The 15,337-nt window shown below is 46.6% G+C and overlaps 1 protein-coding gene across 3 annotated transcripts in view; it reads left to right on the top strand.

Annotated features, from left to right (window-relative positions):
- Positions 1 to 14,534, top strand: part of DUSP10 (dual specificity phosphatase 10) — a 76,492-nt gene extending 61,958 nt beyond the window's left edge. For all 3 annotated transcript variants that reach the window (XM_054821925.1, XM_054821924.1, XM_054821926.1), the window contains 2 exons: positions 8,210 to 8,593; positions 12,217 to 14,534. In XM_054821925.1, coding sequence (XP_054677900.1) covers positions 8,210 to 8,593; positions 12,217 to 12,482 — 650 coding nt within the window. In that variant the 3' untranslated portion in view covers positions 12,483 to 14,534. The remainder of the gene's footprint in view (positions 1 to 8,209; positions 8,594 to 12,216) is intronic.
- Positions 14,535 to 15,337: the final 803 nt, after the last annotated feature.

Genomic DNA, 15,337 nt, shown 5'->3' with positions numbered 1-15,337 from the left:
GCAAACGTGTGTGTACCTCGATGCTGAGGGGAAACCTTTCCTCTTTATCCGGCGTCGTGCTCTTGGCTTCTAAAGGGACCTCAAAACCCTTGTGTCGAGGATGTGCTTGTAACTCCTCCAGGCCAGAATTTGTGTACAAACCAACCTCCCGGGGTAGTTCCCACATGGAAAAAACCTGACCTTGCAAGTTCTCTGGAATGCAGGGTTTTGCTTCTTTTTGAAGTGCTGTTAGCACCTCGATTAGAGGGAGAGACTAGATTAGATTGAGTGTATCAAGGTGGAAGCTGTTCTTTGTGAACTATGTTTACTTTTACTTTATGTTTGTTTAAAGTTTAATCTTTTGTGGCAAGGGTGATGCTGAATGCCATGTGGGTGACAGGGAAAGAAACCCTGCCATGGGTCTTTTGAACCTCCTGCGGGCAGGTGAGAAATACGCTTGCAGGGCCAAAAAGTCAGACCTATTCTACTTTTTAGTAGCAATAGAAGTAGAAAAACCTTCAATTATGCCTTCGATTTTGGAAAACGGGAGGCAGCGTGGGTTGATAAGTATACACGTTTACCTCATGTTGTAAAAGGATGGATTTTTTTTATTCCCCCCCCTTCCTTAACAGCAGGAATGGTAATGTGTAAAGCAGTCCTGATGTCGCTGTGGTCTTCTTGCGTTGCAGAAGGATGGGCTCCACTCTGTTGTGGGCTTGACCTCATGTAAACCTCCCTCCAGTGTTTTAAAAACAAACAAATGGGGGGTGGGGATGATGACATGACCCAAACAAACCACAATTTCCTTGAAATCAAAGGAGCAATTCTTAATGTCACCTGGGTGAGTGTGGTTTGATAGATCCCCACCCCTTTTGACAGAAGGGAGTTGTCCTTCTCATCTCAGCTTCCTGCTCTGTGGGCCAAATACAGTATTTTCAACCACGTCAAGCTTTCTACAGCAGTGAGGGCAAGCGGTGGGTGCTGCTCAGCAGCAGCTGTGGTGAGGAGAAGGATGTCTTTCCTGGAGAGTAGGAACACTCCTACGATAACTTGCTTGGATTAGCCCCGTTGCTCTAGAAGAGATGTGGGAAGCACAGTTCCTTGCCACAGCGAGCAGAGCCCTGCTTGGGCAAGGAAAGTGGCTGTCTTCTGTTTATGGAATTTGGGCATGCCTCCTTTCAGTACCTCAGGATGAACAGAGGATGATCCCCAGTATGAGCTGTGAACCATTTTTGCTATGGGTAAAATGGTGCCAGCAACAGCTCTAGGGAAAGTGTGATGGCTAGATCTTCCACTGCAAGGTGGTTTTTGCCTCTCATGCTCTATGGGTGTACCCCCAGTGCCTCCATGCCCTCCCCGCTAGTGCCTTGGATACCCAGTAGACGTACCCCTGCTTGAGAATAAGGGAGTACTGCAGAAGAAATATGGAGAGTTAGGTGTTTTTCTCCTACTTTTACTCTTTCCGTGTCACCTGGTGGCATTGGAGACGAAGTAGTAGGCCTTCAGTTTGGTTATGGCCCAACTACAAGATCCATTGTGTGTAGCCATAAACCTCTACAGACATGGCTGTGTCGGTTGGTAGCATGAAGAGATGGTCTGGGTGGTTGTCCACATCCTAGGAGTGGATTTGGCCTATACTGGCTGAATTCTGCTTCAACCTCTACAGCTCCTTTTTTCCTTGGTGGAAGCAAGCAAGCTGTGATGGATTCGGTGCTAAAAGCAAACCTGTGTTGGATGGGGAGTGGTGTCCTTGGAGTGCCTCCGTGCTCACTGGTTCCCTCTGCGTGGGAAAGCACTCCTACCATAGACCTGTAACCTGGGGACAAGCCACTGCCTCCAAATAAGCTCAGCTAGCTTTGGTGCTCTGTAAACCTGTCATGTGAAGGTCAGCACGAGGAAAGTGATGCTCCCTACCTGCTGAAGCCAGTGGGGACTGTAGCCTGAGCCAAGGGGGAGGAAGATGTGACAGTAAGGAAAAAAGAGAAGCAAGCACAATGCTCAAAGGTAAGCGCATCTTGCTTGAGCATGGTGCTACAGGCTACATCATGACCTGCTCTGGTACAGGAGCAGCCCGAATGCCAGCAGTAAAGCAGCGGTGGCTCGGCACCAGCATGCCACCCTGCAGCAGGACCTTCTGGCACCGCTGGTGGCATGGCACGGGGGTGGCCCTGGGGCCCTGACCCCCCTGCCTGGGTGGGGAAGGGATGCAACACCAGGTGGGTGAAGCAGCTGGCAGTACCTGGCCTCTATTTTTACATGTCGGCACCATGTTTGCTTAACCTTGAGGCATCCTGCACTTTGAATCAACTTGACACAAAGTCATCTGTTCATTAATAACACAGGAGCAGTTTAATTGTTGTCTTGGTGGAAAAATACATGAGACTGTCATCAGCTGTTGCTTCTGGCAGTGCTTTTCTGCAGTAATGTAAATAAATGAGGTCACAGGTTTAAAGGAACAGGCTGTACTTGCACAAATTCAAAGCGTCATCTTAAACAGATATACACCAATTGTCCGAATATCTCCGTCCTGCCCCCCAGGTGATAGCCGTAACATTTAGACCTTAAACACACTCACACACAGCCGCAGGGGCTCAGTTTGCTGTGTTGGTACTGACAGGGCACATGCTGAGTGGATGTTTTAAAACTTGGCTTTATTCCTGAGCAAGTGAAGCTTTTGGTGGCCAGAACCCTGGTATCGCTGAACTCTCTGCTGCTCCCCCCAGAAGAGCCCAGCAACTTGAGAGTAGGGGAGGTTACGGACCAAACACCTCTTCTGCTGATACTTCACAGCGTCCTGGGATGCGCTCTTGTCGCGCATGTGCGTGTGTGCGTTGGTTTTATTTTTTGAGATGGCTTTGTGGTATTGTAATCGAGGATGAGCAGATCCAGAAATCCGCCTGGACAGCTTTGAAAGCTGTATAAAAGGTCTGTTTGTCTCCCGGGACCACGTGTTCTGTCTAAATGTGGATTCTGCATCTGCAGTCTGTCATGTATAAAAATATGTTCCTGTTTGTAATCGTAGCGGGAACACCCAGTACCTGCCACGCTTAGAACAAAGTATGGCCGTGCCGATGAGGTAATGCAAAGGTATTGCTTTATGGTGAGGGTATTTCATGGTAATTGCCTCTCTAAGGTCTCTCACTATAGGGGGAACAAGGTCACTTGCTTCTTTTACTGTGAGGTAAATGCCTGTTTCCAGATAGGAGAAACATTGTAAATCTACTGTAACGTGTTGTAACCCCACATCCTAGTTTGTGTATAGTCACACAGCCGTAGGACAGCAGTGATGGTTGAAAGAGGTGCCAAAGAAGACATAGAGAAGGGGGGCAGGTGTTACTGTGCTACTTGTACTTTAATTCTCAATCTTCTCTTAAAAAAAAAAATTTAAAAATCACTTGTATAAAATGTGTGCAGGTAAGGCTTGTTCTTCCTGCTTGCTTTGAAGATTGTTTCTATGCAAGGTCATGGTCCCTTGTAAAAGCTGGTTGCCGAGCTTCTAACATACCTTTTGTCCCTCATTTGCATTGTATTTGCCCTCTTCTGATGGTAAATGACAGACGCCATGTTTGGCATGGCTGTTATGCAAGCACCATGCTGCTTGTCTTTTTTTTTTTTTTTTTTTTTTTCTTTTTAATTTGTTCAGAGCTGCTCTGGCTCCTGTCCAGCTGCTCACCTGGCCTCGCAGTGCTGGTGCAAGCCCCAGGCTCCTGGGTGGCTTTGGAGCTGGGAAATCTGTGTGCAGCTGCTGCCCGGGCGCTGCTCAGCAGGGGATTTTGAGGAGCATTAAGTGAGATGTTTATGGGCAGATGGCTGCAAAGAACTTGAACAAACAAGTATGAATAGCTGGAGCATTTATGGTGCTGACTTGAGACTTCCTAAAAGTTTTGAGATCTTGGACAATCCAAAGTCTGTCACTCACGAATTGTTCTGGCAGGGCAGGATGCTGGAAGATACCATGCAGTGATAATTGCAGAAAATCTGGCTTTTGCATCAGTGGCAAGCAATAGCCCTTGGTCTTCTGTTGTGTTCCACTAGATAGCAGGCAAGGCCACCTGCTGTGAAGGGTTCTGCTTCATTGATTCATTTCCTTACGGAAGAAATACCTTGGGTTCCCCAGTGTGCTAGGCATCCTTGCGTGTCCATCTTCATTTGGATTTGGGTAGGTTCAGTCCCCCCGAAAGCCTGCCCGGCAGCTGTTCTGGAGCAGAGTGCACACAGAAGCAATTGGTATGTTCTCCACCTCCATGCGTGGGCTGTGTCAAACTGGCAGGGTGGTTTGGGCTTTTTGCTGTACTTTGGTTATTAAAGCTGTCTGGTACGTTTAAAGCTAGAAGAGACAGTTACAAGCATGGCATTCTGTAGAAGTGAACATTGGTGGCTCTTCTAGCTGCTGGCATTTTGGTTTGTCACTGAAGGTGGCTACAAAGCTGAGTCTAGGCTTCATGGCTGTCGTTCAGACTGCACTGCTGTGCATGCTAATGGTCTTTCCTGGTGGATATATTGTCTTGCCTCTCTGCTTAGGCTGCCTGTACATGATGAAGGCTTTTTGTGTTTTGCAAATAGCAGCTGAAAAGCTGCTTTTAAAATGCAGCTTACTTCTGTGCTGGTGAGAGGCTTCTGCCAGTTGTGCTGCTTCTCTACGCTCCCTGTTGCTGCCCTCTGTAACGCTTCCTTCGTGCCCCAGGTTTGGGAAGGCTTGAGCAGCTTTGACCACAAAACAGCTTCTGTTAGAACCACGAGTGAAGTCTCTGCATCCATGCCTTGATCTTCCTCATGATCTGGAGTTGCTGTCAGTAGCAGCAATATGTCTTGGTCCTTGCTGAGTTTAATGAATCAACTCTTAGACCAGACTTGTGGTAGCTATGTGTTGGGCTTCTGTCCAGGTACAGCCTCTTCTGTCCCACCTCCTCTCCCCCACTGCACAAAGACTAAATGCTGAAATAGCAGCTGCTTGACAAAGGAATACAGGTGCACTTGAATGCCTTGCACACCGTATTTACCTTCATGTGGAAAGTCCATCCCTCTTTGACTCTTTCTGACTGGTCATAATGAACTTTGCTTGGACCTTTTAGGAAGTAGTCTCATAAGCTTTAGAAAAACCTGAGCATCATGCATGCAGGAACTCCACTTAAATTACACTAGTGCCTCATAAATCAGCTAGGAGCAAGGATCGTGTGTGGTGAGCGTGGTACCTGGATCTCATTTTGGACCTGCATGACTCATATGTCAGTACAGATCCAAGCTAAGTTCCTACTGTTGGCTTTGGAGCTCAGCTTCCCTCTGTGGCTGCATCTTGCTGCATCCTTTCTGGGTACTAGTGTTCTTGTCCAATCCTCCCTTGCTCACGTGTCAGAGCCAGTTCAGGTTAGTAATCCTCTCCCCAATAACGTGTTGTTTCAGGGACGCTTACTATGAGAGTTGCTTGGGTATGGTACTTTAAATATTGCTTGAATTGACTTTAACTCCCTACCCACTTGAGGGAGGAGAACAAGGAGAAGGGGGTGTGCGGACTGACATTAGGAAAGGTGACCTCTTCACTGGTGAATGTGAAGAAAGAAATAGTGGGTGAAGCTGTTGTATGTCTGGCTACTCCACTTGTTTGGGCATCTTTCACATGGTGTATTTGGGGGCCGTCTTCCCATCGTTTGGCCCGATGCTCCTGCTGGAGTGGTGGAGATTGCCTTGCACCACCTTGATCTCTTCTGGGTACAGTGATAGCAGAGGAGCTCTGCACAATGTAATGGTCTCTTGTCCTCTCCTCCCTGTTTCCATCTGCTGGACCAAAGCTTGCACTGAGGAAGGGTTGGTAACAGGAATAATAGTGTCTTCTGACCAACAGACCAAGCAGAGGCCCTGAAAGGAGGACATAGGTGGTGAGGAAAGAGCTTGCTCTAGATTCTCCAGCTCTGCTGTATTTTACAAGGCAGGTGGTGAAGCAAGATGGTATCTGCCACACCATCAGTGTGTCTGCGCCTGAGTGATGAAGCACTGGGATCCTACCTCCACCTATGGCTGCTTATTCCCAGAAGACCACAGGAGAGGTGGAAAATGAGTGTTGGCTCTGGAGTCACTAAAGCAACTTATTTATCAGGGATTTTCTTGGGAGTCTCAGCATGCTCTGGTTATCGTTTAAACAGCAATACTTAAGCTGAATGGATTACTTGCCTCTGCAGAAGGACGGGAATGTGGGTTAGGGCTTAGCCTTTAGCCTAGACTCAAGGCTGGGGCTGTCGGTTTGGATGAGACTTCAAACATCTTCAGCTTGGGGACCGTAGTCTTGTTTGTTTTCTTGAGTGGATTGAGAAGATTCTCCAGACCCTGTCAAGGCCAGGTGGTGCAGTTGGCAGCCAAGCTCAGATTTTAGTCCTCGCTTTTCCTTCTGTCCTGCTCCCCTGTTGTAATGACTTGGCAAGTAGAGATTTTTAAGGCAGATCTGTTTGCTCCGAGTCCTGTGAACAGCAGAAACAGCTGAAGACAAGCATACTTTTGAGGCGGGGGAAATACTCTGTGTTTGGTGGCCAATTCAAGGATTTCTGGGAAAATGAGTTACTAGCAGCATGTGAAGGACAGAAGTCCGGTCATCAAAAAGAGCAGTTGCATTAGAGGGGCTCGGATGGTTGTAACCTAGTCTGGGTGCCTCATGCCCATTGAGTACTGCGTAGGGCACCAAGATGGTCCCTGGGTGGGTCCCACCCTATGGGCAGGTGTGTGGACATTTGGAGTTGTAGCACTCGAGACATAGGCATCTAAGCCCTTTGTGTCTAATCCAGAGCCTATGAGACAGCGTGTTTTGCTTTAAAATCTTCCTTCGCTAGATCACTGCGAAAGAGCATGGAAAAAACAAAGAACCTCTTTTTTTTTTTTTTTTTTCTTTTATTAAGAATAACATTATTGGTATGGTGACATTCAGCATTTATTTTGGCCAGTGTAGCTCTTTCTAGTAACTTCAGCATAGCTCTCCCCCTTCCTGGTTTGGGTTTTTTTTTTTTTTTTTGGCTTGCATTTAACAAAGTGCAGTTGAGTCTGAATGCTTGGCCCGTCGCGATGCGGTGCATGACTCCAAGTATCCTGGCACAACATAAATGTGTGCTTTTGCGGGCGAGGCGGGGGGGAATATATCATTGCATTTTCTTTCTTTCTGCCTTTTTCTTTTGGAGGAGCCACCTGTTAGCATTACATCAGCGGCTCCCAGGAACGCCGCCTTCTACCAAAGGCCTTACACAAAGTAGTTCTTCTTGTATTGTTTGCACTCAAAGAGCTGATGTCATGCCAGCTGATGTCATTGTGTGCTTTGTGTAATCGCTATGGAAACCAGGCAGGTGGGGAGCCTGGGGCTGATGTAATTGCTGAATGAGGTGTAGAAAGGTCTGCTTTTCTTGCTCCAGTTCTGCGGAGCCGCCCTCCTGAAAAAAAACCAAAAAAAAAAGGGGGGGGGGGAAAATGCTGCTTGAAAAAGCCAGCAAGACATGCAATAGAGCCAGGGGAGGCACAAGCCAAAAAAGTAACTTCTCCCTCCCCCCTCAGATCCATTTCCCAATCCATATTAATGTCCTAAAAATAACTCTTGCTAGATATTTTCAGGCAATGGGGGCAGAAAAAGGCGAGCTGTTTGCCACATGTGAAGTGAGCACCTCAGTCGCTGTTAGGTTGTGAGGAGCGGTTTCCTTTTGTTCAGCCACACAAAAGCATACGTACTGCTCCCCAGAGTGATGCCGGCATGAGCTGCACCCACCCCTCCTCGGGGGTGTTGGATGGGGGCATGCCCTGCAGGGCTGCTCCCGGCAGGCAAATCTGCTGTGGACAGGTAAAGCTAAAAGACCGTCCCAGCTGGCTCACTTTGGTGTGCTGCTAACCCATTTCCTTGTAGTTTTGGCCATGTTTTCCTTCTTGGAAAAATGCCTTTTGGTGGTTTGTTTTTGTGGGTTCCCCCCTTGCCTCCTGTCACAGGCTTATAGGTGAGGCAGCGCCAGTGCACTGATGTCGCACAGAGGTGCGTTCATCTGTGAGCCTGCTCCTCGGCACCATCAGCCTCGCGGAGGGGAGGACAATACGTGCCGCTGATTCATGCCACCCTTGCCGTGCCCAGCATCGGTCACCGTGACAGAGTGGTGGTGGGAACAATAGAGCCAGCTCCGGTCCTGGTGGCCCCAGCATGTGCTCTGACGAAATGTGGGTCCAAAGCTGACCTCGGGGTGTCTAACCAAAATATCTGCTTGGTCTCTCTTCCCAGGAGGACTCAGCAGTTTCAGGCAGAACCACGAAAACCTCTGCGATAACTCCCTCCAGCTGCAAGAGTGCCCAGAGGGGGGAGGAGGGGGCGGCGGCGGCGCGGCAGCCGTGCCCCCCACGCTACCTCAGTCCATCCCCACCACACCGGACATCGAGAATGCTGAGCTCACCCCCATCCTGCCCTTCCTCTTCCTCGGAAACGAGCATGATGCTCAGGACTTGGAGAAAATGCAGAGGATGAACATAGGCTACGTAATCAACGTGACCACCCACCTGCCCCTGTACCATTATGAGAAAGGCATGTTCAACTACAAGCGGCTCCCGGCCACCGACAGCAACAAGCAGAATCTCAGGCAGTATTTTGAAGAGGCTTTTGAGTTCATTGGTAATTACCTTTTTGTCTGGAAATACTCCTGGTTTTTTTACCTGTTCTAAGAATCTAGAGTGAATTTTATGCTTCACTAACTACCCTGGAGGCTGCGTAAGGCCATATTTACTTTTGTTTAGGTTGTCAGAATTGCTGAGCACCTCATGTTTCTGTTCATTCTCATCTCTGGCACATCCAGTTGGATAGCTTGGGGGTACAGTTTTTATCTCTTGATAGTGATGCCTACCTCTAGGCTTCCGAATTCAGGAAGCCCCAGAAAACCGAGACATTTGCTATCCCCTCTTTTTGATTCCTTCGCGTTCCTAGTTTCCACAGCAGCTTCCAGCCAATTTTTCATAGTAACTATTCTTAATGATAGCTGAGTCTTTCCTAACTTAATTTCGTGAGAAAACTGACAAACTTTCACACTTCACTTGTTCTGCCATAAGACTTATAACTTCAGAGTGTATGTGTGAATGAGTGGATTGTGCTGAAAACTTGTATTAATAAGCCTCTAAACCCTATAGGCTGCGTGAGAGAGTTTACCACAGACATGCAGCCTGTTGGGGAGGTTGCTGAAGAAATGACCCAGCAACATTACCCACGTTGTTCTGAACTTTGCTCTGATCCACGCAGCACAACCCTCAACTGAGTTTAGGGGTGCGTTCAGCTCTGGTCATCTAGGGTAAAGCCAGATGGCCTCTTTAATCAAGGCTGGTCAGTGAGGACATCAGCACGTGATACTGAAAGCTTTTTGAGGACCTTCCCTTGCCCCTCTATGTCTTTAGGCACACCTTTGCAGCATAGTGAATGTGCACCTCTGCTTCCCCAGCACAAGTACATGTCCTGAGAGGTGTATCAGTGGTTCCCCCAGCATATCTCAGAAAGCAACTTTATTTTCTTGTGCTGAGGCTGGGGTAGTCTCTTTACCACTACTTCAGGCTTGATGGTGGAGGACTAGACAAAGGAAGTGTGTTTCTGTGCTGCATCACAGCTTAGGTCCTTAGCTGACCCCATGCTGAAATGGGTGCAGAGCCGTCTTCTTCCCTGCCCTCAAACCATCAATGTTTATGGCACTTGAGTCAGGGTGTGGGTGCATAACTCCTGGAATTCAAGCCTGCTTGTGCTGGCTCTGAGGTGCTCTCGGGCTCAGCAAGAATTGGGCCCCAGGTGTGGGACTGGGTCCTAGGGCAGGAGGTCCAAGCTCAGCATGTTCTTCTGAACCCATCTGCCCCTGCCGTATGCCTGGGCAGGGGATTGCTGCTCTGAAGCAGACAGCTCGTCGGCCTAGTCCGGCTGTGTTTCAGTTGGCAGGGGGTCATTGTGTGCCGATTTAGGCAGTCTGTAGCCATGCTACTTTAGTGAAGGTGAATAGGCAAATCACTGCTTACGCTGCAGTTCAGATGGACTGTGCAGCGTGAAAGCTTGAGTTTTACCAATGAGAGCTTCTACCAGGAGCCTTTGGGCTTGTCTGCTACATTGTAGAGGACCAAAGGATCTCTACTTAAAACCAAATTTTACCTTGTATTCCTAACCCAACCCTGGCTCTACCAGTAGTGCTGTCAGCTCCCCGAACTGCTATGTGCATGATAAGGTGAACGCCCCTTCTTGGGTTAAAGGAATCACAGAATGGCAGGGCTTGGCAGGGACCTCTGGTGATCATCTAGTCCAACCCCCCTGCTAAAGCAGGGTCACCTACAGCAGGTTGCACAGGATTGTGTCCAGGCAGGTTTTGAATATCTCCAGAGAAGGAGACTCCACAGCCTCTCTGGGCAGCCTGTCCCAGTGCTCGGTCACCCTCACAGTGAAGTAGCTTTTCCTCAGAGAGGGAAGCCCTCTCTGAGGGCAGGGGAGAAGGGACCTTGCTTTGATTCTCTGGGAAGAAAAGCTGGGACAAGAAATCCAGTAAAACCTTAAACTTTGAATTCAGCAAGATGGGGAGATGCAATAGGCTAAGCTTACATAAAGAAACTGCAAAGCTCTGAGGCCCTTTGGGGGTGGGAGGGAGACTTCTGCACCCAGCATCCCTACGAACTGCAGGATTAGAGCTCTCAAAACCACTAAAAGATAGTGTTTGGCTTATGACCTTACCAAGGGCAGAGAAAGCAGCCTTTCTCTGAGAAGGTTCAGAAAGTGTTTCAAAACCATTTTACTTTCCTTTTTAATAATTGCAGCTTGAGGGTCTGTCTTTGTTTTCAATAAACAAATATTTCTCCACTGAGGGTTTTTCTCCATAACAAATTTAGCCAGCTGAGGAAGTAACTAGTCAAAGCTTTCCCTTCCTCAGGGTAAACTTTAAATTGCATTTGAGAGGACTTGGAAATATTTAAACAGCAGATCATTGGCCTATGTTTCTTTAAATATGTCTTGAAAAAACCACAACCAAACCCAGGTTTAGCTAAGACTAAAGCCATAGGAAGTGAAATCATCAAAAACTCTCTGGGAAAGTGTCAAAATGCATTGAAGAGTTTCAGCTTTCTGAAATACTAACTGGCAAAAATGTCTAGAGGGAAGTTGGCTTCATTTATGCTTTCACAATACAGGTTGAACATGTAGGGTAGGATGAACCATACTCTTGGTGGGGTTGGATTCATGCCAAAACTTGCAAACTAAATTTGTGCTCCTCCTATGGGTTAAAACAAAATAGATAGATTGAAGTGTCACGTCTTCAAAGCTTTATCTCCTCTTTTTAAAAGCAAGCTGTGGGAGATACGGGTGTTATGGTAGTGACTTTCCTCTTTCTTGTGTTCTATTAACACTTGGTTCCAGGGGCTCTGTTCTCCCTAAATCCTGCTCAGGTTGCATCTCTCTAAGTGGTGTAGCTTGGTGGAGAGTGTGTGTGTGTTGTCGTTTTCCTCCCTCCCTACCTCATCCTTTCCCCACAACTCCCAGTGAGAAGCTCTGGAGAGGTAGCGGTCAGCAGAATGTGATGCTGTGCTTGAATTGTGAAGAGGCAGGGTGGCAAATCCCTTTTTTCACACCTCTGAAGGTGACAAAACACAGAGCTTGATATGCAGGAAGTGAGGAGTCAGAATTTGAGGTCACTTACTGGTGAAGTCCTGCTGACGTATAAACCGGATCCAGCTCCTGCTTCTGCAGAGACAGAGCAGCAGAGTGCCCCGTTGAAGCTCATTTCAAAAGTACTTTTGTAATAGCCTCAAAAAACAGGGCTTCAAAACAGATATATTGTTATGAATTGAAGCTGAAAATACCTGTTTTTTGAAAAAGGGGGTGTCCTGCTTTGAAAGATGTGGAGGTTGAGATGCCAACGTAATGCAGCGGCGTTGTGACAGAGGTGGAGATGGAGCCCGAGCTGCCTCATCATGGGTTTTGACCTCCTAAATAAATACTCCCTGCCAGCGCACGTGAGCAGCGCAACAGTGTCTCTCAATGTGCAGCTCATTTAATAAAGAGATAACGGTGAACGTGAGGATTTTCAGTGTTAGACTGGCCCATGTGTTTCACATTCAGTAACTGAAACCCTGAAGGAAGATGAGCTGGAGGGGAACGGGAGGAGACATTGCTGTGCCTGTAATCAAATAAAGGGACTTTTCACATTAAGTTACTCTTAATTGCACGGAGCTTTTTCTAATTTAAACGCTGGCAAAAATCTTACTTTCTTCTGTCTTTCTCGTTTCCAGAAGAAGCTCATCAGTGTGGGAAAGGTCTCCTCATCCACTGCCAGGCTGGTGTCTCCCGATCTGCCACCATAGTTATCGCGTACTTAATGAAGCACACGCGCATGACCATGACGGATGCCTATAAATTTGTAAAAGGCAAACGACCAATCATTTCACCTAACCTTAACTTTATGGGGCAGTTGCTGGAGTTCGAAGAAGATCTAAACAACGGTGTCACACCGCGAATCCTCACACCAAAGCTGATCGGCGTAGAGACTGTTGTGTGATGGCGAAGCTGCGAGGAGGAGGTCAAAGGAGGGGTTAACCTATTCTTCACCTGGTTTGGGGCAGTGATGGGTGGGTTGTGGGTTTTTCTTTTTAGCTTTCAAGGGGGCTTTTTGTGGCAAAACTTTTTGTGAATAAAAACTTTTTTTTTTTTTTTTTTTGGTAAGGAAAGGGTTTTTTTAAAGAGATCCAAGAACTTCGCCGTGTTTGGGATGCTGTTGTGATTTCTTTTCCAGACACTGGCAGAGTATGAAGGCTTCGGAGCAAAAGGAGTACTTCTTAAAATCAAAACAAGAAGAAATATTGGGCTTTTCTTTTTATTTTTTCCCTCCTTTCCAGCTACTTGTAGAGTTTATGGCTAAGTAGTCTGTGCAGGTTCATAGACTGAAGAAACCTAAGTTGAAGATGAAACACAAAGAGCCAAAACAAAGCCGGAAAAAAAACCTCCCTGAGACATAAGGGCCTTTGTTCTGTAAAGGCTTTGCTAAAGATAACCTAGCTAAATGCTCACCGATACAACGGAGATCGGAGCAGCTTAAAAAGGCTGCAAGGCACTTTTCACACTCCTGACTCAAACTAAAGAAGAAAAAAAAAAAAGAGTTTATTTGGCGTGTTTCATGTTCCAGTTCTATTTTTCTATTTTGGGGTGTAAGGTTTTAACAGTAAGGGACTTTGATCATTCTATGCCATATGCCTTCACTGGCTTCTTGTGCAATAATAATTTGGGGTTTGTTTTGAGTGTTCAAACCAGTTAGAGTTGGCTGCCCCATAATAATAATAATAATTTTTAAAGTCTAATAGTGCAACGGCAGCCGGCTTGGTTCAGAAAGGATAAATGAGAGCAATTATTTTGTTCCTTTATATGATTTTGATCCTGGTTACAGTGCCATAAACCTTGTTACATATGTATATCAGAATGTACAAAAATCAAGAACGAGCAAAGTTTATTTAAAAATATTTTTCGCACAAAATATTGGTGTGTTTCAGTTGTCTATGTAAAAAAAATTTGATTATAAAACAAAAAATCTTTTGGAAAATGTGTGTGCTTTTATTTCTTCAGCAATTTTCCATTTTCTTTCTATGGGATGGGTTTTTGTTTGATTCTTTTTCTTTTGTTTTTTTTGTTGCGGTGTGCATCTCCCTTTGACAAAACCGATACGTCTTGTTTGGCATCTCCTCTTTGGTGTTTTGTTCCTGTCCTCTGCTGGTAGAACACGTTTTCTTTATTTTCTACTGTATTCTTGCATCCTTCAATTTCTGCAACTGGATTTTTCTCTCCTAGAATTACATCAGTTTTGGAGCTGTTCAATAGTGCCAGTTCAGCTGATGAGGGCTTTTTGGGACAGACCCGTTATTTCTACAGCTCAGTCGCCATTTGGAAAAATAAGAAATACACGTTCTCCACTGGTTTCTTTTCATCTTCCTGCAATTAGCTTATCTTCTATGTTATAAAATTGTCCAGTTTCTAGAAATACATTGGTCTCTTGTGTGCTTTTCCCCTGGCCTCTCTATAGCCTGCTCCTTTAGCAGTTCCACGATTCCTGGGAATCCTCCTCCCAGGATTTTCCCCTCCCTCTTGCCCATCTTTCCTTCATGCCCCTCCTTTTCCAGCTGTGTCAGTGTTAAGTGTGGTGTGTATTGTAGGGCTGATGTTTCTGCCCGGCAGTGTCCCTTAGGTGGCTGACTTCTGCTTTCTTTGTTTGTATTTACTTTTTTTTTTTTTTTAATGATATGATATGGTATAATCTGATCTCTTCTGGACTGTTACCAACTCTGAAGTTTATTTGTATAAGCCTAAAATGAGATAGAAAACATTTCTCGTATGATTCTGTTGTGCAAACTGATATATCCCAGGAAGGCTGGCAGCAGTGAAAGTTTTACCTAGATGAAAACCCAGATGGACTGAACCAAGTTTAAAACGGGACCTGTCGGAAAAACTTATGTATAATCACATTAGACATGTATATTTTTGTGGACATTTTACTTAAAATGTTGTTACTATACAGATATTTTCTTGAAACTTATCCCTTTATTAAATTATTTTTCTACTGGAATTGATTTTTTTTTCCTTTTTTTTTTTCTTTTCTATGATCAATATCATTCCTTTTGCTGAAGACACCCTTGGCGGCGAGAGTTGCCCGGGTGGCAAAACCTTTCGGATTGTGACCGCTCCTGGGGCTAAGGAGAGAGCGGCTGGACAGAGAAGTCCCCGTTGGCTGGTTGGGAGCCTTTGTGCTCCAGGAGGACGGAGGTCCTTTAGCAGAGGGTGGTCTCCTGCCCTCCTTCCCTTGCGTTTGGGCTCCACCTCTTCCAGCTGCTCCCCATGAACTGCAGGTGCAGGTCATTTGAGAGCAGGGAGGAGGTTAGAAAACCTCTGTGGCTCTTGCTGGAGAAGCAAAGGCAGCAGCAGGGCTGAGGGCTCGTGGCCTGTGTTGGTGGCTGTAAGTGGTGCCTGTGAGGGAAATGGGTTAGCAAGGGGAACACGCAAGCTGCCTACCTGGGACATGGCCCTCCTAAACATGAGGGAAAGGAGGGCTGTGTTCAAAATTGGGTCTTCCCTGTTACTACTGTTTTCTTGTTCCTGTGCTAAGCGGCCTGATGCGAACATCTCTAACGGGAGGAAGGGCCTGCCATGCTGATGTGACTCGGTGTCCTCTCTGGTTCAGCCTCGGCTGCCACATGCTGCCTCGGATCAGGATGAAGTTTGCAGCCATGTAAGTTCTTGTGTTTGGTTCTTATTTTAGCCAAAGAATAGCCCTCACAGCCCTAAGTTACTGGCAGCAGAGGGTCTGATGCATTTGCCTTGGTAAGACTGAGCGGCAGTGCTTGTGCACACACAAGCGTGGAGTTTGGAGGG

Source organism: Grus americana, chromosome 3 (assembly GCF_028858705.1).
Source record: "Grus americana isolate bGruAme1 chromosome 3, bGruAme1.mat, whole genome shotgun sequence".
Classification (NCBI taxonomy): Eukaryota; Metazoa; Chordata; class Aves; order Gruiformes; family Gruidae; genus Grus; species Grus americana.
Note: the sequence above shows the minus strand (reverse complement) of the source record. Positions and strands in the feature narration are given on the sequence as shown.